At 48.8% G+C, this 25,776-nt stretch overlaps 1 protein-coding gene across 3 annotated transcripts in view; it reads right to left on the reverse strand.

Annotated features, from left to right (window-relative positions):
• Window positions 1–3,050: 3,050 nt before the first annotated feature.
• WDTC1 (WD and tetratricopeptide repeats 1) overlaps window positions 3,051–25,776 on the reverse strand; it is a 64,300-nt gene continuing 41,574 nt past the window's right edge. Inside the window, exons 4-16 of one of the 3 annotated variants that reach the window (XM_049617684.1) lie at window positions 23,588–23,634; window positions 23,077–23,188; window positions 20,179–20,366; window positions 17,598–17,780; window positions 16,547–16,641; window positions 16,022–16,137; window positions 14,488–14,563; window positions 13,770–13,878; window positions 12,587–12,760; window positions 9,297–9,532; window positions 7,550–7,730; window positions 6,406–6,598; window positions 3,051–5,070 (exon numbers count right to left, since the gene is read on the reverse strand). In XM_049617684.1, the coding sequence (XP_049473641.1) occupies window positions 4,873–5,070; window positions 6,406–6,598; window positions 7,550–7,730; window positions 9,297–9,532; window positions 12,587–12,760; window positions 13,770–13,878; window positions 14,488–14,563; window positions 16,022–16,137; window positions 16,547–16,641; window positions 17,598–17,780; window positions 20,179–20,366; window positions 23,077–23,188; window positions 23,588–23,634 (1,908 nt within the window). In that variant the 3' untranslated portion in view covers window positions 3,051–4,872. Of the gene's footprint in view, window positions 5,071–6,405; window positions 6,599–7,514; window positions 7,731–9,296; window positions 9,533–12,586; window positions 12,761–13,769; window positions 13,879–14,487; window positions 14,564–16,021; window positions 16,138–16,546; window positions 16,642–17,597; window positions 17,781–20,178; window positions 20,367–23,076; window positions 23,189–23,587; window positions 23,635–25,776 lie in introns of all 3 variants that reach the window. The other 2 variants (XM_049617685.1, XM_049617687.1) reach the window with 2 other exon arrangements.

Raw genomic sequence — 25,776 nt, forward strand, 5'->3', positions numbered from 1 at the left:
CAAACAATTTCTGTCCTTGGCTTGTCTTTTTCATTCTCGTAATGATGATTTCACAGAGCAGAAGTTTTTAATGAAATCTAATTTATCAATTCTTTCACGGATTATGCTTTTGATGTTGTATCTGAAAACTCATCACCAAACCCAAGGTCACTCAGATTTTTCTCGTTTATCTTCTAGAAGTTTTATTGTTTGGTGTTTTACATTTGGGTTTATGATCCATTTTGAGTTAACATTTGTGAACAATGTACAGTGTTTAAATCCAGCACCATTTATTGAAAAGACTATCCTTTCTCCATTGGATGGACTTTGCTCCTTTGTCAAAGATCAGTCGATTGTATTTATATGGATTTACTTCTGGTTCCTCTCCTCATTCCATTGATCTATTTGTTCCTTTGCCAGTACCACACTGTCTTGATTATCGTAGCTTTATGAGTCTTGAGTTGGGTAATGCCAGTCCTCCTTTGTTCTTCTTTGACTTCGTTGGCTATTCTGGGTCTTTTGCCTCTGTATATCAACTTTAGAACCAATTTGTCGATATTCTCAAAATAACTTACTGGGATTTTGATTGGGATTTCACTGACACTATAGATCAAGTTGGGAAGAAATGACATCGTAATATTGAGTCTTCCTATACATGAGCATAACGTATCTCTTCATTTATTTTGATTTTCCTTGATTTCTTGAATCAGAGTTTTGTAGTTTTCCTCATATAGATCTGTACATATTTTGTCAGAGTTATTCCTAAGGTTTTTTTGTTTTGTTTTTGGTGCTGAACAGCTGGAGCACAGGGGATTTCTAGGGCAGTGACGCTATTCTGTATGACAGTGTAATGGTAGATACATGACGTTATGCATTTGTCAAAACCCACAGAACTATACAAAGACTGAACCTTATGGACTTTAGTTAATAATGGTATATCAATATTGGCTCATTAATTATAACAATGTACCATGGTAATGCAATAAATTAATAGCAGGGGAAACTGAGCCAGGGAGGGGGTGTATATGGGACTCTTTGTATTATTTGCTCAGTTGAATGTAAGCCTAAAACTGCTCTAAAAAACAAAGTCTATTAAAAAAAGAAAAAGAAAAAGGGAGTACCAACTCCAAATGAAAGGGAACTCCTGGTGAAATCTTCCAGTGACTCCTCCTTGCTTACAGGATCAAGTCCACAGCCTCTCACCAAGCACAGGGAGTTCTCTACAGTTGGACTGCCCCTTCAGCCCATGAGCCAGCCTACCCTCTACAGTGCAGCTGAACTGAATCACTCAGGCTCCACGAGGGAATCTGGGACTTTACACTACTGCCTTGGCCTGGAACACTGTCTCTCCTTTGCCTGGTCTGCAAGTGTCTTGAAGAAGCTTCTAGAAGACTTCAGTTTGGACACAAAGAAATAGTACCAGTCCAAAGCACCTGCTTCATAACACAGCCTATTGTGCTTCTGTTCCTGGTGGGATCTCCTTCCAGTCTCCTGTACTAAACCGAGCATGCCCTGCTGCCTCTCCCTCCAACCCCCCACCCCATTCTTTCCAAATGTACAAACAGAAGAATCACAAAATTCCAGCAGTGAAGCTATTGTTCCCACAATATTAAACCACAGTCCTGAAACTTCACCAACACACCTTAGGGTGCCATAACAAGTTCATAGGGGGCACAGTAGGAGATTTTAAAATTTGAGAGATACTCAACATCAGTTGCTACTGAGAGATCTACTAGCTCAAGGTAGTTCATTGTTTCATCATTAAGTTGTGGCACATTCCTTTGATTATGTCATCTTTGAGAAGCTGGGTTTTTAGTGGTTGCTGTGATAAAAAGCAACTGAAAGTCAATGTGGAATAGGAAATGAGGGTGGTAGTGTCTAATCTGATTAGAAAGTTTGACAAGTTTTATAGTGCCCAACAAGCACACAGATCCCATTAGTTATTGTATTTAAAAATGAAATAGTTTTTTCTAGTTTATATGTACTATTTTTTAAAATGATGACTGACTTGGTAGGACATAAATTCTTATAATGTGATTTCGGTTTAATTACTTGATAAATTGAACTGTTAGGTATTTCTTTTGGTTTAGAGACTCCATGGGAAAATTACTGAGCCACTAATGCTGGGGTGAGAGTGCTGTGAACTGAGAAAGTTTGGGTATCTGGTCTAAGAAATCCTCTAATCCAGAGCACATCAAAAAATTGTAGGGTATAGGGCACCAGGGGTGGCTCAGTTGGTTGAGCATCTGACTATTGGTGCTTGGCTCAGCTCATGATCTCACAGTTTGTGGGTTTGAGCCCCAAGCTCTGCACTGACAGCCCCAAGCCTGCTTGGGATTCTGTCTCTCCCTCTCTGTTCCTTCCCGGCTTACTGCGTACTTGCTGTCTCTTTCCAAAGTAAATAAACTTAAAAAACACACAAAACTGTAGGTTGTTAGGGGTACCTGGCTGGCTCAGTTGGTGGAGCATGCGACTCTTAATCTCAGGGTTGTGGGTTTGAACCCACATTGGGTATAGAGATTACTTAAAAATAAAATCTTAAAAAAAAAACAAAAACAAAAAAACTGTAGGTTGTGAAACCATTTAGTGGGTTATGGCCAGCATTTCCTCTCCTTAATAAAATAGAAAAGTAAATATGAATGATAAATAGAACATATTGCATGTAGCAAGGGTAATAAACATTACTGTATAAAACTTATGTTCATTATATACATAGAAATAAGCATGGGTATCTTGGGTCACAATGTAAAATGTGTATTTCTGGTTTGGGTTCTGATTTTAGAAGTCTGAAAAGCCACTAAGACTTCACCTCCTTATTTTAGAGTTGAGAAAACAGCCCGGAGAGTGAAAGCTGATTATTGCAATTCACAGCCACCAGTGCCAGGCTCTGCTGCGCTTCGCCCTGCTAGGCTGAGTGGCCACTGCTTCACAGGGATCCTCCAAGGCAGGTCTCATTCTACCCAGGAGAGGTATGGTTACTCAAAGTCACATAGCTACACAGGTGAGGGATCAGGTGCCCTCACTTTGGTCCCAAGACCCCCTCGCACCCCACAAATGCCAGCAGCCACACCTAGAACAAAATGGTTTTAATCAATTGCGTCACCCTCACTCTCCTGGGAGCGGAGCAACAAAAAGGCTCGGCTCCTGCCCCCAGAGGACAGTAAGGCTTAATGTGTCTCTCCACACTGCAGGGCCCAGGCTGGGCAGGCTGGGGGAGGGAGGGGGGGAGGGGGGAGGCACGGAGAGAGGAAATGGCAGGTGGCTCCAACACAGGAAAGCAAAGGGGCCCCTGCTGGTCTTTGGGCCCCAGGGCCCAGCCCCAGTACTCCTGCTTTCCCCTCCCTGGCTGGAGAAAGGTCATGGAGAAGAGACAGGGGAGCAAGTCCCAGCAGCAGGAAAAGCAGCAGCAGCTGTTTCCTTCACCAATAAATATACTTCATTACCAAGCTAGAAGAGAAGGGCGGGAGAGGGGCTGGGTGGGGAGGAAGGGGGAGAAGCTGCCACCTGTGTTGCTGGGATTAAAGCAATGACGAGATGGTGCCAGACCCCCCACCACTATCCTCACCCCCCTCCCCCCGTCTTCTTAAAACTGTGAAAAAGCTTTTAACGTGGCCCTCCTGTCTCCAGGGCTGATCTGAAGCCTGACTGAGAGGAGGCACCTGGCAGAGACCAGGCGGAGGGAGGGAAGGACAGAGGGAGGGAAGAAGGGAGGCTGCAGCTCCCCAGAGGCTGCAGCTGGAGGGCTGGAGCCAAGTAAGCACTGAGGGGAAAGGGAGGGAGAGGGAGGAAGGCTGAGCAACTATGAGAGCAGCTCCCAGCTGAGAGCCAAGGGGGCAGAGAGATGCTTGGTGAGTGGTGGGGTGACTGCTGTCCAGTGTCAAGCTTGGGGCTGCTGAGGAGGGAGGGGGCTGAGTTACGGATTTTCCCATCTGAGTGACTCAGGAGACCCCCCTCTCCCTCCCCCACCCCCAAGAGCAGCAGGGGACAGAGAAAAGCCATCACTTCTTTGGTCTTTGTGGCGGCTCAGCACATGGGGTGGGAGGGAGGGCAGAAAGGGCCCTTAGCAGAGAGTGCCACCTCAGCGAGAGAGAATAGGCCTGGCTGGGAGCTCTGGCAGAAAGGTCACAGTGAGGCCAAGGAGCCCCCAGAAAGAGGAGTGGGAGTGGTTGCAGTGCAGCGCAGAAGGGGATGGTGCGGTGCCCCACCCTCTGCCAGGGCCCTTGGGAAAGGCTAAGCCCCCTAAGCCCCCAGAGATGGCCAGTGAGAGCAGGCACAGGGTCCAGAGCTAGCACTGGGAGAAGGGCGAGAAAGCTCTAGTGCCCAGGCAGGGGCCTGGCCTTGCCTACTGCAGGACTCCCACCTTCCTTCTGCTTCCACCCTGAAACGGGGCGGGGGTGGCGGGTGAAGGGAGCTCTGGAGGGGGGGGCCATCCTTTCTCAGAACCTTCCCTGAAGCCATGGAGGAGCTAGCCTTGCCCGCAGGAGCAAGAGTGGCAGCAGGTCAAGGCTAGCCCTTAGACTGGAAGTCCACTCCCCTTCCTGCCGCCAGCTGAAGGGTAGGACAGTCCTTGAAGACAGCTTCAGCCCTTGTCTCCCACCCAGCCCGAGGCAGGTCAGAGCCCTCCAGGGATGTGGAAGCGGGCATATGGGTGGGGGGCATATGGAGGGGCTTCCCCTCCTGCTCTTCTGCTCAGAGCTGGGTCCAGTCAAGGGGCAATCTGAAAGCCAGCAAGTTGTAGCAACCCCCCACCCCCAATGCCGAACTAACAAACAAAACAGGGAAATGAAAAAAAATGTGGGGGGGGGGGACAAACCAAAACAGAACCCCCTGACCTCCTGCCCATGGTGGAGGGTCCAGCCAGCAGCGGGCGCTGGGGACCAAGGCCAGGAGGGTCTAGCTGGGCCGGCACTGAACCTGGCCCTCGGAGCTGTCCTCATCATCGGAGGCCCCAGCACCCCCACTGCTCAGGCCTGTGATCCGGTAGCCCATGTTGAGCAGCATCACCTCCAACGGGTCAGCATTCATGCGCCGCTGGTTGGCCTGGGAAGCGCCCTCCATGTCCTCCACAACTCGGCCTGTGAGGTCTTCACTCTGGGGGTGGGGGGGAAGGCACACATAGTCCTGGGATGGATGTGTGGGGAAGTCAGGAAACACACACACACAGCTGCAGCAATACATGCGGAGAGGGGTGTACAGAGCAGGAGACGCGCAGGGGTGTCCATTTGTACATACGCCCTTATGTGTACATGGGTGCAGGCGAACGCACACACTGGGGTAAGTACAGGACACATGGTCACCAGGATATATATGTGAGGGAGAGGACACACCAGGGGGTTACACACATGGGGGGGCCACATGGTAATATATACAACTGAGAGGGGACACAACATATATATGAGGGGGGTGCACATGCTGGGATACATACTGGGGGGGGATACCCATATCAGGATACACATTGCAGGGGGGCCCATACCAGGAAACAATAGGGACTCACACCAGGGTCTGCTGGGCATACTAGATACCCAGGATGGGGGCATTGTCTGTGTCCTCCACCCCACTCTTGTCTGTCATCACTCCCAACAACCCTTCATCCTTTTCCTCTCCCCTCATGGGAGAACCCCTGTAGAGTTCTCTTTAAAATTCACAGTAAATTGCCTCTGTAATTAGATGCACCACTTGACTTCTGTTTTTCTGGCTAGAAAGGGAAGGCAAGTGGGACAGAGGGCAGGAGAGGCCTCAGGCCAGCCTGCCTGACTACCCACCCTGGGAGTAGAGGGGACCACACCATCCTAAGTGTTCCTGTGGGCTGGACACTTTGCATCTGGAGGCATCACTTTATCCTTAAAGTAACCTTTTGAGGTGGGGCTGTCATTCCCATTCCAACGTAAACGATAAAAACCTGGTCAGAGGTAGTTCAGTCCCTCAGGCAGTGAGTGAAGGGACCAGGATTCAAACTTAGGCTCACCAGATGCCGAAGCCCGCACACTTCTCATGTAACTAAGGGACTGGCTTTGCCCAGCTTCTGGGGGACACAACACAGTGGTATAGGAAGGGCAGGGTACCCAGGGAGCCTCTGAGGTACTGCTCTCATGAGATGGTGCCGGAGCTCTGGTACCCTCCCTACCCTCCCGCATCCCTGTCCTTGGTTACTGTTTCCCGTGAGTCTCATCTTCTCAGCTCATTCAGGGATATGACCCCAGAAACCAGGAACCAACTCCTGCTCCTGGAGCTGCCCACTACATTTGGCACTTTCAGAACTTGATGGCTACCACCTTGACATGGTGTTGAGCCCTTTGGTAAGAGCTTCTAGCCTTTGGGTGACTCATGTTCTTTCCCAACCCTCCCAGGCTCAGCTGAAGGCCTTGCACAGGCTCCAACCCAACCTTCTTCCCTGTCTAGTTCTGGCCATCTTCTCTACACCCTCACCTCTGGCCGGGGGTTCCAGAGCCGCACAACAGGGTCAATGCCGCTGGTGGCCAGGAAGCAGTAGCTGGGGTGTGGCTGCAGGCAGTTGACGATGGACTCGTCCCCCTGGAGTACGCGGACCAGGTTGGTGGTCTCCTTTTCCCAGATGAAGAAGGAGCCATCGTCAGAGCCACTGACGATGTACTGAGCGTTGCTGGCAGAGGGGCAAAGGGCAGGGAGGTCAGGTGGGGTACCGCCCTACAGCCTCAAGTAGAGGCTGTGTGGCTTAGGGCAAGGGGGAGCATGGAGGTCTGGAGCTGCTGAGCCCCCCAAACTCTGGGGTCCTCACTTGACTTAGAACTCCCATACACATGGTAATCCTTTCCATACTACAGAGCTCCAGTCGCTGTCCAGCTAGTCTCTTAAACTCAGATCAGGGACTGCTTGGGACCCCCCCCAAGATACTCTCCCTCAAAGTACATTATAAGCTCCTCGCGTGCTGGATCAGATCTTGCATCTCTTAGGTCTCTGGGAACACTCTTGTCTAAGCCTTCCCTCAGCAGTCCTCGGCTTTCGGGGTCCAGTATCCTGATCCTACAGTACGTCTGCCCCCCACACACCGGTGACACTTAGAAGGGATCTTGATGGAGAGGTTCTTGACATTCAAGTGTCTCACCTACCCTAAGAAAGTACACCATCTAAAAGGAGGGTTGGGGGTGATAGGGTCTGATGTGACACGGGCTATGTCCCTCAGTACCTGGGGCACAGTTCTGAGAAGACAACTGTGCCTAGACTACCAGCTTCTGAGGCTCTTGCCTCATAGCCTCAGCAGAGGGAAGCACCAAGCATCCACATAAAGAAACCAAGCTCCAGCACATGGAGACAGAGGAGGAGGAGGTGGGGGCTAAAGGCACGGTCTAGGCCCCTCGTTGGGTACCTTATGGATTACCTCATTAATCCTCATTATGGCCCCATGAGTGGGGATGGTTGGTTTCATTCTGTAGACGAAGAGGCTGAGGCCCACAGAGTTGTGAAACCATTTGATCAAGGATATAGAGGCAGAGCTGGGATTTGAGACTTTTTTTAAAAGCATTATGCCCCCACGCCCCCTTCAACCTCCTGTTGCCAACCAGGCTGTGCCCTCCTTCTCTTCAGGGCCTCGGACCTGCCAAAGAAATTGGCCTCCTTGATATCCGTGGTGGTGTTGCAGTGGCCACAGTAGCGGAACTGGTAGTCGTAGCTTCGTTCCCGCAGCACCATCTCATCCTCTGAGATGGAGTCCTTGCGGCTTGTGCTGCGGAGGCGGACGGGGCCACCACTGCCACCACCAGCTCCCTTCTTCTCTTCTGGAGGCAGAGAGCAAGGAAAGGTGAAGCTTGTCCCTCTCTCCACTCCCCCATTTGTCTCCACCCCGGCCCTGTTTTCAGCCCAGGTGCTAGCAATGTAGGGCTACCTGCCTAAACCTATCTGGAAAACCGGGAATGACTCTGAGGAAGAAGCATCTTTGGACCCAGCCCTTGAGGATGTTCAAGAGGTGACCTATGATGCTAGGAGGGCCTTGGCTCAGGTCCCTGAATAATGTCTAGAAGCCCCAAGAATGCATAGACCCATGCATTCTGTTTCTGTGGAGGTGAGAGGCAGGGAGGGGAAGGTGAAGCACTTCCGAGAGAGCCGTGAGGGGGTGGTTTTTCTAAACAGATCCATAGCTCTGAAGGCAGTACGGTCCAAACCCTTCCCCACTGGAAGACAAGTTATCATGGATCCCAGCTGAGGCACTGATCAGTTAAGTGCCTTGGGTAAAAAAAACAAAAAACAAAAAACAAAAAAACACAAAACACACCAGTTTTCTCGTGCCTTAAAAGTGCCTTGATTCTGCCTGCCTCGGGGCCTTTGCATGTCTGGTCCCTAGGCCAGGAATTCTTCACCTCCCACAGCTACACTTTGTATCCAGTTACCTCTTCCTCCTCATCCTTGAGATCTCAGCTTAAATGTTTCCTCCCCTAGAATCCTAGCCTTCCATCAAGTCCTACCCCATACACCTATACCACATCAGGCCCCCATGGCACATATCACACCCTGTTTCTCCTTCATCACTTGGTTCCTTCACTAGAGCTGTGAATTCCTTAATACAGAAATACCATCCGACTTGTTCACAGCTGTACTCCCAGGACCCAGCACAATGCCTGGCACAAGGTAGATACTTGATAACTATGCAAACAAGTGAATCAATCCCACGGTTAGTAAACTGCATAAGGAGAGAAGTGAGGATCCACGTCTGCCTCCAGAGCACAAATCCCACAAATCCCCAGCTCACTCTCCAATGCTACTGAGGTGAGCTGGGCAGGGCTTCAAATGCTCTCCGTGCAGGTAAAGGCAGTGTGTTCAGAGAGGCTGTGCTTCACCCGAGATCACATGGTTACCACTTGGCAGAGCTGAGGTTGGAGCCCGAGGTTCCACACCCCATGTGTGAAGCATTTCTATCGCCCTGTACTGCTGCCTCTGCCGCAAGCATGCAAACTGGAACGAGTGCAAGCCCCAGCTGCTGCCCCTTACTCAGATGACCAACGGGACAGCCAAGGCCCTGTCTGTGAGCAGGTGGGAATGCCCAGCTGGAGCCACACGGCCTGATTGGGCTCAACTTACTCCTGTCTTGAGTCCCGGGCATCACACGAGGTGTTCGAAACGTGCTATTGCTAATCCTCAACAGAAACTCTGAATGGGAGGTGCGATCACTCTCCCTTTACAGCTGAAAAACCTGAGTCTCAAAGAGACTAAGTGACTATCCCACAGTCACATGGTTTCTTAATTAGCAGCTGAATCCAGGCCTCTCTGATCTCAGAACCATGTCCTCTCCAGATGTCATGTAGCACCTCAAATAGAGGAACAGCACCCTCTCCCCAGTGCCCACTCACCACCATCATTTTTGGAGAAGAGGGCTGCTGTGATGTCGCGGCCCAATGCATCACAAGCGCTGCTGTGGGCCTGCTCCGGGAACTTCCCTTTGAAGTCATCCAGGCACTCCAGGGCCTCAGCCACGTACTTGAGCTCAAAGAGGCAGCGGGCCAGGCGGAAGTGTGCCTTCAGGTGGCATGGGTTTAGGGAGATGGCCTTGAGGCAGTCCCTCAGGGCATCGTAGTGGTCACCATCCCTGGGAAGGCAGGGGAGTGTGGCTTGGAGGTGGGGTTGCACGGCAATCAGGAGTCCACTCAGTCTCCCCTGCTTTCTGTGGCCACCTCAGTCCACCTCTGACAGATCTCAGGATAAGGGTACTTGGGAATGAAGAGAACCCTGGCTCAGCCCAGGCTTTGCTCCCCAGGAGACACAGTATATTAAGGAGATAAGTCAGGAATCCTGAAGTCTAAGAGGGGGATGGGAGAAAGGGAATGGGGGAGGGGGGAGGGGGTATGTGTGGGGAGAAAAACAAAAAAAAAACAGTGCCAGGCTGCCCTCTGCTGGGCACAGAGTGCAACTGCTCACTGGCTCACCCCAGGCACCCGCAGCTCTGCAGCAGAAGGCCTGGCATCTTGCCCACCTCAGGCTCCCCAAGCCCTCCTTCTCTCTTTCTCCAACCACCTCCTCAAATCCCCCCGGCTGGTCTTCAAAGCCATGGCCAAGGCAGGGGGCTCTCAAGGACAGTTCTGTGGTCTGGAGAAGCCAGAAGTGCCAGGCTGGGGACTCGGGGTCTGACCAGCAGGCAGCAAGCCCTCAGCCAGACCCCCCTCTGTCCTGGCTGACTGATCCACAGCAGCTGTGGCCTCTACCTCCCGGGGCTGAAGGATGGGGCCTGACAGACTGGCAGAGTCAGCTCTCTGGAAGCTGATGGTAAAGGGGGGTATGCACACCAGGAGCTCCAAATCGTCTCTACTCACTTCTTCCACCTCCCAAAGCATGGATAAAGGGAAGTGGGGATGGTTTTGGGGGGAGAGCAAGCAGGGACGGGTCAAAAGAAAGCCCCCACTCTCCCACCCCATGCCAGAATATAGGGTACACTCCCCCCAGCACCTCTCATCTGTTCCCACCTCTCATTTGGAAAGCCAGACCGGTCACAGGGGCCACTTCTCCTTTGGCAGCTTTTTTTTTGCCTTTTTTTTTTTTTTTCTGCTGGGCTGAGGTGGGCCTAGCAGCACTCCCCAGAGTTGATGCTCCTTCCACCAAAGCACAGCTCACAACCCGCCTGAATAGGGCCAAAGCATACCCAACAGGGGAAATGTCCTCCTGACTCCTCTCCTACAGCACCAGAGGGAGCATCCAGCCCTGGCAGCAGGAACAAGCAGCTCACCAGTGTGGGAGGAGGCAGGGGACAAAGTGCTTTGAAGGCATGGCCTGCGTCAGAACGACTGGCTGTGATGAAGGAGGAGGGACTGTTTGGAAATCCAACTGCCACCTGCAAAGTGCCCCTCAGAGCTCCTGGAGAGAGCCAGACAGAGACCAACCAGGAGCCGGAGGGTGACAGCTCCCACCGCATCCAGGAGCAGATGGCAGCCCTGGAGAGACTGGCCTGGGACAGAATGTGACATTCTAGGGGTCACTGGCAGGCATGTGGGGATGGGGAGAGAGCAGGCTGGCCCCAGGGCTCACCCATCCAGACTCACTGCCAGATCAATCTCCCTGAAAGGACAGCCCTCAGCACATCCCTCTCCTGCTCAAAACTCTTCAGTAGCTGCCCATCATCCCACTGAATCCAGGCCAAAACGCCACCGCTCTGCATTCCAAGTTCTTCCCAGGCCGGCCCCAGGCTACCTCACAGACTCATCTCCTGCCAGTCCCTTCCAGAACCCTCTGCTCCAGCCAAATGGATTTGTTGTTCTGCAAACAAGCTCTTCAGTCAGGCCCCCACCCCCATGCCTTTGTTCACACCATTCATCTCCCTGGGAATGTCTTTCCCCCATAATCCCCTCCTCCTCTTCATCTCCTTGCCTAAGCCTGCCCACACTTAAAGCCCATCAGACTCCTCATCTTCCTGACACTTCCCTGACCCCAGCTAAAGTGACCTAACTTGTCTTAATGCCCATGGCACTTCACCTGACCCCTCAAAGGCTTATTGCTTCTTTGATGATGATGAACCATAATCATGTCTTTGTCCTCGGTCCAGAGGCTGGGCACTCTGGAGCACAGGAACTCAAAGTGAGGAACTCTGTGTCCCTAGTACCTAGCACACAGTGGGAGTTTAGAGAACATGTCGAGGGCACCCATGGATTGGGAAGTCATCAGCCTCCCTTAGCAAGGATGTAGGAGTGAAACAGCTCTCGGCATAAAGCCTGGATGAGGACACCGCATTCTACTCAGTTCCTGGGACAGAGAAGCAAAACACCTTAGGATGGCCCCCAAACCATCACCTCCTGGGTTGGGTTGCCATCTGAGCATTTGGCAAACTCTTGACGCCTGGGCTAAGGCCTGTGGGGGTAGCATCTTCCCAAACCCCTATCTACCATCCTGCTGACTTGGGTGGGTTTCTTAAGCTTCCCTCTCTGGCCTGCCTAGTTGCAGCCAGACGATGGCACACCAGCTGGCCTGTCTGTCTGGGCAGAGCCGACGGATGCCAGACGGAGCAGAAATGGCTGTGGGCCCAGCTCTATCCATCTTCAGTCCTGGCCCCGGCTGGGGGGTGGGGTCTGCCCGCCTGCTTGCCTGCTGGTGCCGTAGGCAGAAGGGCTGGGAGCCCTGATGGTCTCCAAAGATAGCAGGTTCTTCAGGATATGGACCCACTCCTTTACCACCAGCCACTATGACCCAACATGACCCACAGCCAGCTTCAGATCCCTGGTATCTTGTTTGTCTTGGTCCAATGGTCTAAGAGCACAGGAAAGCAAGCCCAAGGTCAAGGGGCTACAGAATCATTTGAGACTGATACCAACTGAATTCACCAAATGCCTCTTTTCTCTCTAGCAAGATTCTACTGCACCTTCATAGTCCAATTCAAGGCCCAATTATCTAACAGCTGGGATTAACCATTCTCTCAAGTTCTACTTGCCCAGTGGCCGCATCACTTTATAACAAAGCACCACATTGAAGCTACTTGTGGACATGTTTCACGTCACTGTGAGACTTCCTGACTTCTAGTCTGGAGGTGGGAGTTAGAAAACAGCCTAAAAAAGCCCTAAGGGGCAGCAGGATGCCACTGCCACCTTCCCTGGAGGCCTCAGGAACTTGGTTCCATCAGGTCCTCTGCCTTCATCCCTCGTCCTGGCTCAGGCCCACTCACCACTTGCGCTTCATGTAGGCAGCAGCTCGGTTCCCATAGAGCATGGCATTGTGAGGGGCCCTCTGCACAGCCTTGCTGTAAAGCTGAATGGCCTGGGTCCACTGCTGGCAGGCAAAGGCCTCGTTGGCTTGCTGTTTCACGCGCTCCAAGTATGGGGGCAGCTCTACCTGGGGGCTGTGGTGAAGGAGAGCCAAGTCAGGCCAGCCAAAGAGGGTCCAAGCAGCCTCTCAGGAAGTCTGAAGCCCTGCCTGAGGGCCACCCATATTGTCTTGACCCCTGGGATCTGCACTGTCATCTAGAAGAGGGGACCACTCTTATCCTTGGCCTAGGTTCCTGTAATAGGTAATAGGCACAATTCCAGATACTCTGAACCAGTGAAAAAACAGAAATGAAGCTGTCATGGACAGGTTAAAGGCAATTCCCTTTTTTTTTTTTTTTAAGTAAACTCTGTGCCCAATGTGGGGCTCGAACTCATGACCCCAAGATCAAGAGTTGCATGCTCCACTGACTAAGCCAGCCACGTGCCCCAAAAGTGATTTTCCTTTTTTTTAAGATTTCATTTTTCAGTAAATTCTATGCCCAATGTGGGGTTCAGACTTACAACCTTAAGATCAAGAGTTTCATTCTCTACCAACTGAGCTAGCCAGGCACCCCCCAAAGGTAATTCTTAATCATACTCCTGGGCATGATAGTAGCTGACCACCCAAGACCCTCCCATGGATCTCTCGACAGAGACTTCTATTTCTTTCAAAGTTTAGAGGATTTGAGCACACCTGTATCCAAAGCCCAGTATAGGGCCCGGCAGTGAATAGAGGCCAAAAGATGGTATGGGATGAAGAAAAATATAATGGGGGGAGGCCCCTCTGTGTTTAACACCTTTAAGAGGGAGCTCAGTACTAAGAGGTAGCTGGGCCCCTGGGTCCTGACCTAACTACTGATACCCAGGGACTGGAGCTTCAGTCTGAGTGTGACTGGGATCCTACCAGGTAGCAGAGGTACTGGAACCATTAGCCACACTCCAGATATACTTCATTACATCCCTTGTTTCAGTTCCCAGACTCTGAGGTATGTGCCTGGATGGACGGTTTACAGGACGTGCTCCTCCCTCCAAATTACATTGTAAGGTATGTGCCATAAGGTGTAATTGGGACTGGGGGGGCTGAACAAGTCAGGCTGGACTCACCTGACATGTCCCCTACTCTCTGGCAGCCGGAAGCCATTGCTGTGAAGGTGCAGGCCATTGGACACGCCGTTGGATACACCATTGGTGGACATCTTGCCGTTCTGAACTTCTGGCAGGGGTGGGGAGAAAGGAACAGCAACAACTCAGGAAGAGGTCCTCATTTCTTTTCAGCAGCCCTCCAGCTTCCATCACAGAATCTGATGGTTCCACTATGGGCCATCCTCCCAGGTAAGATCCATTCCCAGAAAGTAAGTTCTGACAGACAGGCAGGCAGGCAAGAGCATAGGGAAAAGCCTGTGCGCCCTCTGCTGGTTGGAGAGGGACACAGCTTCAACTTGGCATTACCCTTAGCTGGGGGTGGTTGGAGGGAGTGGGGGGTGAAGAGGTTTCCAAACCAGCTGGAGGCCCTAGGAAGGAGTCAGTGAGGAAACTCATTCAGGACAAGAAAGAAGGGCAACTACTACATGTCCTCAAGAGAAAAGCCACGGAAAGAAACTTTTTCAGAGAGAAGTGAAAAGGGCTGTGATGCAAACCCCTTTGACAGATCTCTCTGACCTATTGTTATCTTCCTTCTTACTGTACAGAGCGTTCTTTCAGAGAAACTACTCCTTTTGGAGGATCACAGCCACAGCACAAGGGAAGGGGCAGCCTCCGCAGCAGAAGTGGCACACATTCAAGCTCCCCAGCAGAGATACCCCTAACCCAAGGGAGAACTTACCCCCTGAGGAGTGGCATTTTCTAGGCAAGAGGAAGGTGTATGGCCGTTGCTTGTAAGTCAGGTCAAACAAATAGACCTAGAGTGGAAGGGTTAAGAAAAGAGATGGCGGCTGTGAGGTAAGAATGTGGCTGGACCAAAGCAAGGCTTTGGGGGTTGGTGGCTCTCAGGAATATAGTAAGTATTGAGCACGGAACCATCAAGCAAGGCCTGGAGGGGTTCCTATGGGGCAAACCTCAGGCAGGAAAATTCTCCTGGTTCCTGGCCTGTAGGGTGGACTGCTTAAAACACTGTCATTAATTAGAATCACATGTTTAAGTTGGAAAGGTTCTCAGAAGTCACAAAGCCAAAGGTCTCATTTTACACATGGGAAAACTGAAGTCTCAGAGAAGGGAAGCCATTTGCCCAAAGTAACACTGCTACTTACTTCTCTCAATAAACATTATCTATATTATCTAACGTTTAGTGAATTCTTACTTTGCTTTAGGAGCTCTGCTAAGTGTTTTATATGACTTACCTCATTTCATCCTAGAAACAACCCCCTAAAGAGGTACTATTACTTTTTTAAGTGTGTTTATTTTTTTTAGTGATCTCTACACTCAACATGAGACTTGAACTCATGACCCTGAGGATCAAGAGTCACGTGCTCTTCCCACTGAGCCAGCCAGGCGCCCTAAGAAGTACTATTATTATCACCCCCTTTATAGATGAAGAAATATGGGCTCCGAGTTTATTTACCCAGGGCCATAAAAGCAGTAAGTGGCATAGTCAGGACATAAAACCAAGTCTGTCTGGCTCCAAACCACTCTGCTAGATGCCTCTCTACTCATCCTTATGCTACCTTTAGGCCAGGTGATGGCTCAGCAGTCTGAAGTCAGAGCCGTATTCTGAGCTCAGGTGCTCGTCTATTCTCCATCCCATTTCTCTTGTACATAATCCACCTTGCCTTGTAATGTCATTAGCTGGTTCACGTGCTATGTCTGCCTTGTCAACTTGGGATGGATCATATTTCACATTTGTCTCCTTCATGTTTATAATAATGCCGGTCTCAGAGTAAGTGCTCAGTGAGTATTTGTAGAATAAGTGGATTTATGCAAGGCTTACTAAATATCCTGATTGAGAACATGCAAATAGAGGGTTTAGTAACCTGCCATTATCAAAAAACACTCCTAAAGCTGGCCTTAAACCACAGCCTGGCTGCATGCTCTCAGCCCCAGGGTTTCCTCCTAGGAAAATAAGAGGATGAGGAAACTGAGGCTCAGAAAAATGAAGAGACTTGTTCAAAGTCATAGCACACAGAAGGCCAGCATTTGAAGACGGGTCTGTCAGTTCTAAAGCTATGCTCAAGAAAAAGACAAAGCCAGGGCACCTCCTGGGAATTCCAATGATGCCACGCCGCTCCTATATTTCACTGTAAAGCCATTTACCATAAGGTTGGTGCTTCTTGTCTGCCTCATGGCAGTGGAAGTGAGGTACAAGCCCTGGATGCTGAATTTGGGTTGGTGGGGGCAGAGCCAGCTTGGGCAGCCACACATACCTGCTCCCCTCCCATATTGACCAGCAGCTCTGTGCCATTGGGGCTGAAGGTCACATAGGTGGCAACCAGCACTCTCAGACGGTTGTTGTAATCAGGCAGCTTCACTGGCAGGTGACCTGTGGGAAAAGCTCAGTCACCCCAATGTGAGACTCCTCGTCTCCCCCAAGAGGAGCAGGGAGTTGTGTGAGGCCAACATGTCAATAACGATAGCAATTATCTTCATCATAAAAGCAGCTCCATGTGTTGAGCATTTACTATATGCACTAGGCCAACTACTTTATATACTTTATCTCATTTAATCATTATGGCCCCATTCTATGGAAAAGAAATGAAGACTCATCAAGGGTAAGTAATTTGCCAAAGGTCACAGGATGGCTGGTAAATGGCAGTCAGGATTAAAGCCTGAATCTGCCTTACTCTAAAACCCATGCTCTTGACCACCATGCCATGTTGTCTCTTTGCACCACCCCAGAAAGAGTCAGCACCCGGCCAAGAACTTGGGGCCAGAGCTGGGCTGAGCCCTACCTGCCACGTAATACTGGGCTGCGCCATCCGGAAGGGGCTTCTGTCGGTCACAGAAGGTGTGGACACCTGCTGAAGGGCTCTGCTTCATGCTCTTCCTGGTGGGAAGACAAACCATATAGGTTATAAGCCCTAGGCATACCCCTGGCTAGACCAGACCATACTCCCTATAGGAAAACCTAAATTTGTATCACTGAAAGGAGGTACCCTTAGCTTCCTTACCTCAGCAACCCTAAAGGTCCATCAGCTAGATAGCCATGCACACATACATTACAGTGCTTTACAAGTAGGTTCTGTCCATTGTCTTGGTCCTCATGACCACCCTATCATCCTCATTTTATAGATAAGGAAGCTAAGGTTTAAGTCCCGCTCCAAGTCAGGTAGTGTGTGAGGAGCAGCAGTGGTTGCCCAAACCCACAAATGAAAGTAAAGCAGGCCAGATGTCCCTGCCCCTGTCCCAGAAGTCCATTGAAAACCCATGCTGGTGGAGCTGTTCAGGTCTGGGACTTCTGTGGAGGTTCGGGGTATATTCTACTTTTGTTTAAAAAAAAAAAAGAATAAAATTACATGTGCAAAAAAGAAATTACATGTACACGATTATAACTCTGTACAAATACTCATAGTAAAAGAACAAGCAGAAAATATACACAGTGATTTCTTTTAGGTAATGGATTATTTGTAGTTTATTATACTTTCCGTATTTTCCAAAACAAGCATGGATTAAATTTTTTTTTAATCACAAAATTTAAGGGGCACCTGGTGGCTCAGTCAGTTAAGCATCTGACTTCAGCTCAGGTCATGATCTCACGGTTTGTGAGTTCGAGCCCCTGAGTTGGGCTCTCTGCTGTCAGCCCAGAGCCCGCTTCAGATCCTCTGTCCCCCCTACCCCCCCCACCCCCCCCCGCTCCTCCCGCACTCTCTCTCTCAAAAATAAACATTAAAAAAAATAACAGAATTTTAAAAACCCACTTCAAAAAAGAAGAGGTCATGGCAATGAGGGACAGGGGCAGCAAGTTCCCAGGGACTTGCCCACAGGAGGCTGAACTATTCATACCTGTGGTTATGGATCATGCGAATGTCATAGAGCCTCACAAAAGGCCCACTGGCCCCTACTGCCAGGCAGTTGTTGTCCTGGGGGTTGACGGTGAGGCACTTGGCCTCCACCAGCTGGCCACAGTACTCTGTCAGGTCAATCAGCACCTCCGAGTGTTTGCTGTTCTCCCGAAGGTCATACTGGCTGTGAGAGAGGACAGTGTTAGGGGATGGGGATTGGGTCCTCCTGTGAGGCAGGGGAGAAGCCAAGGCTTTGTTATACAAAGGAACTGGGAAGGGCTTTGACCTGTTCATAAATAGTAAGAATGTAAAAAAACCACTCCCATTTCCCCGAGTGCTCACTGTGTGCCAGGCACCTGAAATAGGCTTCTCACACAATCTGTTTTATTTTTCATATAACTACTTAAGGTGAATACTACTGTATTTTTTTTTTTACAGAGATCAGTGATATTGCCATTAAGTACTATTTCTACTGATTCTAACATTGAGAAAATGATTTGTGTCTTGTGTCCCTAAGTGTTGTACATGGATTATCTAATTAAATCCTCACACCAGCCCCAGGTATCGTTAGAACGCTGAGGCTAAAGGCAAGTAAAGAACCTGTCTGGGGTGACACAGCTTCCACTGGAGAGACAGCCTTTAACCACTTGGCTTTGCTCCTTAACTCCAACTTTTAATCTAATTTCTTGCAGGAGACAGAAGTACGGAGGTGATATAAAAGAGAATCTAGAGGTCGCCAAGAGTTATCTAGAAACGCTAAGCGCCAAGACAAGCCTGAGTCCCACTCAGGTAGTAAATGTCATGCGAGACATCCCTGGCAGTAGCACACCCCTCAAAGCAGTCTGGGGGACCGTTGTGCTGCCACTCCACAGGCACAGAGAATGAGGAGGGTGTCCCCATGTGGTCACCCACTTCTTGCCCAGATATCGGCAATGATCTCTACCCTGTCTGCCTCACCTTTCTAAGCCGTCCTCACCAGACTGCTCTTCCTAGAATACTGTCTTTGTTCCATCAGTCTCCTGCTCAAAAACCTGCACAAATTCCTCAATATTTTTAGCATGAGTTTACTGTTAATTTACTTTTACCAAACTCCTCAGTCTGGTTCCCAAGACCTGACTGCCACTAAACTTGTTCCTCAGTTTTCTAACTGCCTCACTTACGATGACAGACAGAACTGTCTATCCCCCATGTGGCACATTTACCCCTGCCTTCACAAACTGTTCAAGCTGGAGAGTCCACTCTGCTTTTCCTTGCCCATCCAAATCCTGTCTATCCTGGAAGGCCCAGCTTATGCTCACCCTCTGCTAGAACACCTTCCCTGACTGTGCCTGTGTCTAACTGCTTAGGCTCCAATCCTACCTAGATGCTTGGCCTCTACCTGCTGCCCTGGCACAGTCTGGTTAGGTAAGGTCAATAAGAGTAACACAGAGTTTTACCTGTCACCGACCAAGTGCTTTCTGTCTTCCAAGTACCATCCAAGGTTTCACAGGCACTATCTCATTTTGATGCTCAGGCCAACAAGGGAGATATTATGATAATTCTCATTTTACAGGTGAAGAAACTAAAGTTCAGGGGTAAAGTTACTTGCCCCAAACACTGAGTGACAGAGGTAGGACTTGATTCCAGGTCTGTCTGACATCAGTGCCCTGCTTCTAACTGCTGTTTTATAGTTCGTGCATGACTTAGATATCTCTCCTCCTTTGTAACAGGGAAGAGCGAATCCTGTAAGATCTCAAAGGAGGCATTAAAGCAGGTTGTGGAGATAAGGTCACCTCTGAAGAAAGGAGTTAAAGAGCAATGAGACCATTTTAGGATGAAGAAAACTAGAGCAAAGATATGACAATCCAGGCCAACGGAGAAGGGGAAAGTCCGCTTTCCCATTTCTGACTGACTATTCCCTTCCCACACATATGCCCACTGATCAATTGTTCGAGAGAAATGTATCAAGCACCACTATGTGCTGGGCAATGTGCTGGGCACTGTGCTGGGCTCTAGGGACACAACTAGGAACAAGGTAGAGATGGAGGTGCTCTGATGGTTCACTATTCAGTGAGTGATACAGACAAAAAGGTAAACCAAGAAGAAAATAAAATAAAAGAACTACAGAAGGTGATTACAGTTACAGAGGATACAATTAGGGTGCTGAGACAGAATGATGGGGGGGGTCTACTTTGGACAGGATAGTCAGAGAAGGTGCTTATGAAGAGGTGAGTCTTGAGCTGATCTTAGGGTAAGAAAGAGTCAAGCATGGAAAGAACTGGGGACAGAGAAAACCAGGCGGAGCAAACAGCAGGAGTGAAAGCCCAGAGGAGGCCGACATTATGCACTGGTGAGAGCAGGCTGACAGGCCCGGATGTAGTGCAGGAGAGGGTAAAGAGTGGGGAAGCCGAGAGCAGACAAACAAATGTTCCCAGCTGTATGTCCCAGACAAGTGCCCTGGGCAGACAAATGAGGCTGGAACTCTGCTGGAGGGAAGGAGCCAGGCCTGTGGAAGGAAGCGGTATGGGAAGATGGGGCGGGGGAGCCAACATGCAGTGGGAGCAGGGGAGGCGCAGGCCCCACTTGATGCCTCAGGCCCTTACCGGATAAGCCCATCTTCAGCAGCGCTCCAGAATGTGTTGGGCCACATGGGCGCTGTGGCGATGCGTTTCACCCGGTTTGTGTGGTCTCCAAACATGTGGATTGTTTCCTTTACTGTCAGGTCGTGGACATGCACTTTGGAGTCGGCTGCCCCCGTGATTAAGATGCGGTCCCCAGCATGAGGCAGGAACTGCTCCAGAGAGATTGAAGAAGAGATTGGCAGGCAGTGGGGGTAGGGTTGGCCACGGAAGAAGACTAGCATGGATGTTAGCACCCTCTTTCCTTCTCCATATCAGGCAGGAAATGAACTCATCCAAGGCAGTCCACTAAGAAAACTTTGGATCTCAAGCATCAGCCCATAGGCCTAAAGGTCAAAGTTGGGACATACGCCTTTACTTTGCCGGAGTGGTCCTGACTTGTGCCAAACCGGACTACCTAAGAAATCTTCCTCTGATTCTTCCCCAGATAAGGGTTGAGTGGATGATAATCATAGTTGCTACCATTCACTAAGCATTTACCATCTGGCTGCCATCTGGGTAGGTATCTTATCTTATCGATACTTAAAATAAAAATTGAGGTTCAGCAGGATTGTGTTCAAACTCAAGTCTGACTCCCCAAATGCATACTGCCTCATGAGGACTGTCTGATAGCCTGAGGATTACCTAATAAATTAGTCTTAAGGTGAAAAGGACTTCCAGTGTTTTAAGGAGAAAGTCGTATTTTAAATTGGTTCAAATATTTCTGGAGAACACTCTGGCAATAGGTAACAAAGTAAAAACTGCTTCTATCTTTTGACCCCAAACTTCCACTTCTGAGAAATAATTTTATTAGAAAAAAGAGACCTGTGCAGAAATGCTCAGAGCAGCACTCTTCATAATAGCAAATACTAGAAATGGCTCAAATGTTGACCCTTGGGGAAGGGCTGAGCATCAGGAAGAAACATCTCCCTACAGTTATCATAAAGAATGAGAATCCCACCATTCTGACGAAATTGAGAAAATATTCCAGATGACATATGGTAAGAGGAAAACAGCCATAAACATAGCTTTAAACAGTAATTTTTAAAAGCATGTCATTCTATCACCTAGCTTTGAGGAAGAAAAATATTTAGTTGACTTTTTCTCTTTCTTGAGTTCAAAAGATTTAATTACCTTTTCTCTTAATTGAAAAGTTTCTCCCAATCCACAACAAGGCTGAATGGGTGCTGGGGGTGGGGCATTATTCCGCATTTAAACAGCTCAAGTCCTACTGGACTTAAATGTTCACAAAAGAGCAATAATTCACTTTCTACATACCATTCTCTATCGGATCACCAGGACAAGGGCTAGATGAAACAAATGAAATTTGATCATTTTTAGGGGCAACCAGTAGTCTTTAACCCTGTCTGGAGACAGAATATACTTCATGCACAACAGTAATAAATAGGCGAGCCCTTGAGGGCTACTGCCACACTCACCACACTCTGTAGTTGCCACCAGGGGGAGCTTGAGGGCTAAATAAATATCTGTGGAATGTTACTATCTGAAGAGAGAAGAATCCTTTTCTACACTTTCACACAAGAGGAGGCTGAGGGTCTGTAAATGTAAATGCCTTGCCCCAAATCATACTATTAGGAAGTTACAAGACCATTGTCAAATTCTGGTTTCTGAACTCAACATTTTGTGCTCTATAATGCCAAAGTGATGGCTTAGGTCCCTTTCCCAGATCCCACCCCAAAGATTCAGATTGGACCTAACACTTTTCATGGGGCAGAAACCATCTGTTTGCCATGCAAGAGGTGAAGAGGCATTGTTCTGTCTCTAAAATTGCAGAAAATCATCTAGGATTGGTCCCTGGAGCAGGAGGTGAAAATCAGAGCTTGGGAAGGAGGCGGGGTTTAGGGAAGTAAGTAGGTTCTTGGCTCTCAAATCTACCTTCTTCATGTATCTTGTAATTCTTCTTGATATTAATTAGGAAAATATTTCTTAGATTAGTGAGGCTTTCTAAAGGACAGTCTCACTCTCACATATATCCATTATAGAATTACAGGGCTGGAAAGGTCCTTAAAGGTCATTTCCTCCAAACTTCAACCTGGCAAATAAAGTTCCCAGTGTCGAGAGTACCTCAGTGCTAGGACACTTGCTATGGTCTCAAAGGGCCTATTCTACCTTCTCCAAATTGCTCTAAGCATTACACAGTTCTTTACTTCATGAGGTCCACATTTGCTTCTATGGACTCGGAGCCACTAATCCCAAGTCTGTTGCCTGGGACCAGAAGGCACAAAGTTTCATGTCACTTCCATTTCGAGGACTTCAGAGGCCTGAAGACACTTGTAAGTCCCCTTCCCACCTCTCCTCAGCTCAACTCCCTTCCACCAACAAATCAGCAGCTCAAACACAGAACAGCTAAAACACCTGTGGCCAGGTGCCTTTTTACAAATCATCTTATTGAACTATAATATCAAGCCTGTGGATGGCTGCTTCCCTTTTAAAATTAAATGATCTATTTACTCATTTATTCATGGGTCCAGGGGATTTTCCTAAGCTACTTCCTATTTACAGATGAGTAAAGAGGTTCAGGGAGGTCAGGTGACTTGCCTAGGTCACACAGCTTCCAAGAGGCAGATCAGGGAGTCAAACACAGGTCTCCCTGCTATCTAAGTTCATGGTTGGAACCATACCACCCACCATCACCACTCAAATAAATATAAACAGCATTTCATCTAGAGCTGGCCTAGATGCTGTAAGTGAGGAAGCAGAACATGGAAAAGAGACGGGGTTTCAGGAATCACCATCAGATACTCAGATCACAAAGGTGTCTGCGACCCCAGGGAGTACATGGAACACATATGTGCAGATACAACCATGCACGCAGACCAGTCATGCATGCCTTTCACTTGCTCTGTGCCTTATCCAGCTCACCTTGACAGAGAAGATATTTGCAGTGTGTCCTGTGTGCATGGAGAGCAGCTTCTTGTGGTGCAGCGGGTCCCACACAATTGTGTGCTGGTCATCGGAACCAGAGGCCAGCAAGCTGCAAGCAGAATAAGGGGTTCTACCTCTCCTCTTCCGGCCCCGCCCCCCCAAGCCCCACGTTTCCCACTGATAGGGAGTGAGGCCACACAGAGCGTGAGGAACAGGAGATGTCACAGAATTCAAGCATATCTTGTAAACATCAGTTGATTCTCTTCTACTTTGTCCTAAAGATTTCCCATTATTCCTTAAACACATTAGATTATCAAAAACACAGGGTTTGGATGGTCATCCAATTTATTGTTCGACAGTGCGTTGATAGTGCTGGACTAAACTTCACTGCACAGAAACAAGCAGTAGTCTCTTTTCCCTAGATCTACCAAGAAGGAGGAAAGTCCCCTCTCCCAGCCTCTCCACTCCCCTCTCCAGCACCCTCTTCGGTACTCTAGTTCATACTCACTCTCCTTTCTCGTTCCACTCCAGACAGTTGACACACCCTGAGTGACCCTGGGGAGTAAATGGAAAGGGACAAGAAGACAGCCAGTTAGAGGTTCTCTTGGGGAACTCAATACTGAGACGTGGAACTGAACAGGTGAACCAGCCTTTCCATCATCAGTGTTTTCCAGGTGCATGTGAGTGACCAGAATTGAATTAAACTGCCTGGTACCTTACAATATATAAAGTACTTTCATATTATGATCTCACTTGATACTGAACAACTGAGCCCTAAAGGGCAGGTTTCATTGATCCTATTTTGCAGAAAAGTAAACTGAAGTTCAGATGAAAGTAAGTAGTAGAAGTGAGATCCAAACAAATTTCTGCTCCTACCACTGTCCCTTCAAGGGACATCCCCTCAGCCACAGAAAATTTGCCCAGAGAATATCTAACCCAAAGGAAGCCAATTAACTAGAAAGTTGATCTTTTATTCATTTGGCATATACTTAATTTATCAAGCACCCATTGCATACCAGGTGCCATTCGGACACTGGGGATACAGCAGTATACAAAACAAAGTCCCCGATCTTCTGGAGCTTACTTCAAGTAGGTAGAGCCTGGTATAGTAAGGTTAACTGGGCCAGAGTCTTAAGCTTGGGGATGTGAAATGAGAAACATGGAGAGAGTGAGGCAGTTATCAATAGACACTGAGGTTGAAAGCATGCACAGAGAGAAACCATGGTAAAGCTAGAGCTATGAGGAAACAGAATCCATGAAAAGCAGAAGGCATAAAGTGGCAGAACCAAGTCTTACATGGGGGAAGGAAAGAACAAGTCACTAGGCATTCCTATATACTGGTTTCTGTTCTCTCACCCTCCTTCATTCCTAATGATACCTAGATTTTCATTTATTTATCTCTATGTTCCAAATTAGACCATGGGTTTCAGCAAGTGTAAATCCATTGTCCTTGACACACTGATAGGTTTAGGAACTTAGGCATAAGCCAAATTGGACGTGGCATTTACTTGGGCACAGGGATTGGCTCAGAAATAAGCCTGTGACCCCAATCAGATGCAGGGGGCACAGTGGCTGGGAGGCTTCCTGAAAAGGAGTTTTCTCATTCTCAGGAGACAGTCTATGAAAGAGATACCTTTCTTCTTTCAGATGTTGGGTATACCAATGTGACACTTGGAATTGCCACCACAAGGGAAGCCAGCCTGAGAGTGAGGTCAATACACAGAGGAGTGACCAATACTAATGCCTACTCTACTTATGGACTTCCAGTTAAGCGAGACAATCAGTTCTTTACTGTTTAAGGTCATTTGACTTGGGCTGTTACTTGTGGCCCAAAACATGCTGATAAACTCCCAACTCATTCTTCAGGTCTCAGTTTAGAGGCACTTTCTTCAAGGTGCCTTTCCTATCCTGTAAATTTGGGAAGGAGGCATACCCTTCCTGTGGGCTCCTACTGTCACACTGGATTATGACTCTGTGTTGACATGGTAGTCTGCTTCACCAGACTGAGCCCCGAGAAAGCAGGCTTTGTGTCTTATATTCACTGCATCCTCAAGGTCAGATACAGAGCCCGGCATACATCAGTTGCCTGAATGAACAAATGAGTCCAGTGAGACTAGTGGGAAGAATCGAGAGATATGAACAAATCTAATTCCCCAACTGTCTAGTTAGAACGGCTTTTCCTCTGCCTTCTCCTTCCCTCTTACCCTTTGTCCTATAAAGATTCTTAGCTAGGTTGAACCACATTTCTTTCCAGGTTCTGCACTTAACGTGCATTCACTCTGTTCAGACTTGTCAGACTACTTGTTGACCTGAGCCTCTCACTCTCCCATGGCGCTTGGTTGAAACCCCACACATGGCTCTGATCACTCTTTTAGGGTCAGAATCATTTCTGTCCTCAGCTCTTTCATTTTCTCACCAGGATGTAAATTATTTGTGCCTGGGCCGGGGTGGTGGTGGTGAGGGGGTGGTGGTGGTGAGGGCGGGGGTGTCACATCTATAGCTTGCAATCTCCCTTGCAATACCAAGAGCTTTGAATGATTGCCACTTACCGAGAGCTTACAAAGAGCTGGACACAGTGCTAAGTACTTGTGGTAGCCAGAAAAATGGCCCCCAGATGTCTGTGTCCTGATCCTCTGCAACCTATGAATATGTAATGTTTGGTGGCCAAGGAGACTTTGCAGATGTGATTAAGGTTAA

This window comes from Panthera uncia (genome assembly GCF_023721935.1).
Source record: "Panthera uncia isolate 11264 chromosome C1 unlocalized genomic scaffold, Puncia_PCG_1.0 HiC_scaffold_4, whole genome shotgun sequence".
Lineage (NCBI taxonomy): Eukaryota > Metazoa > Chordata > Mammalia > Carnivora > Felidae > Panthera > Panthera uncia.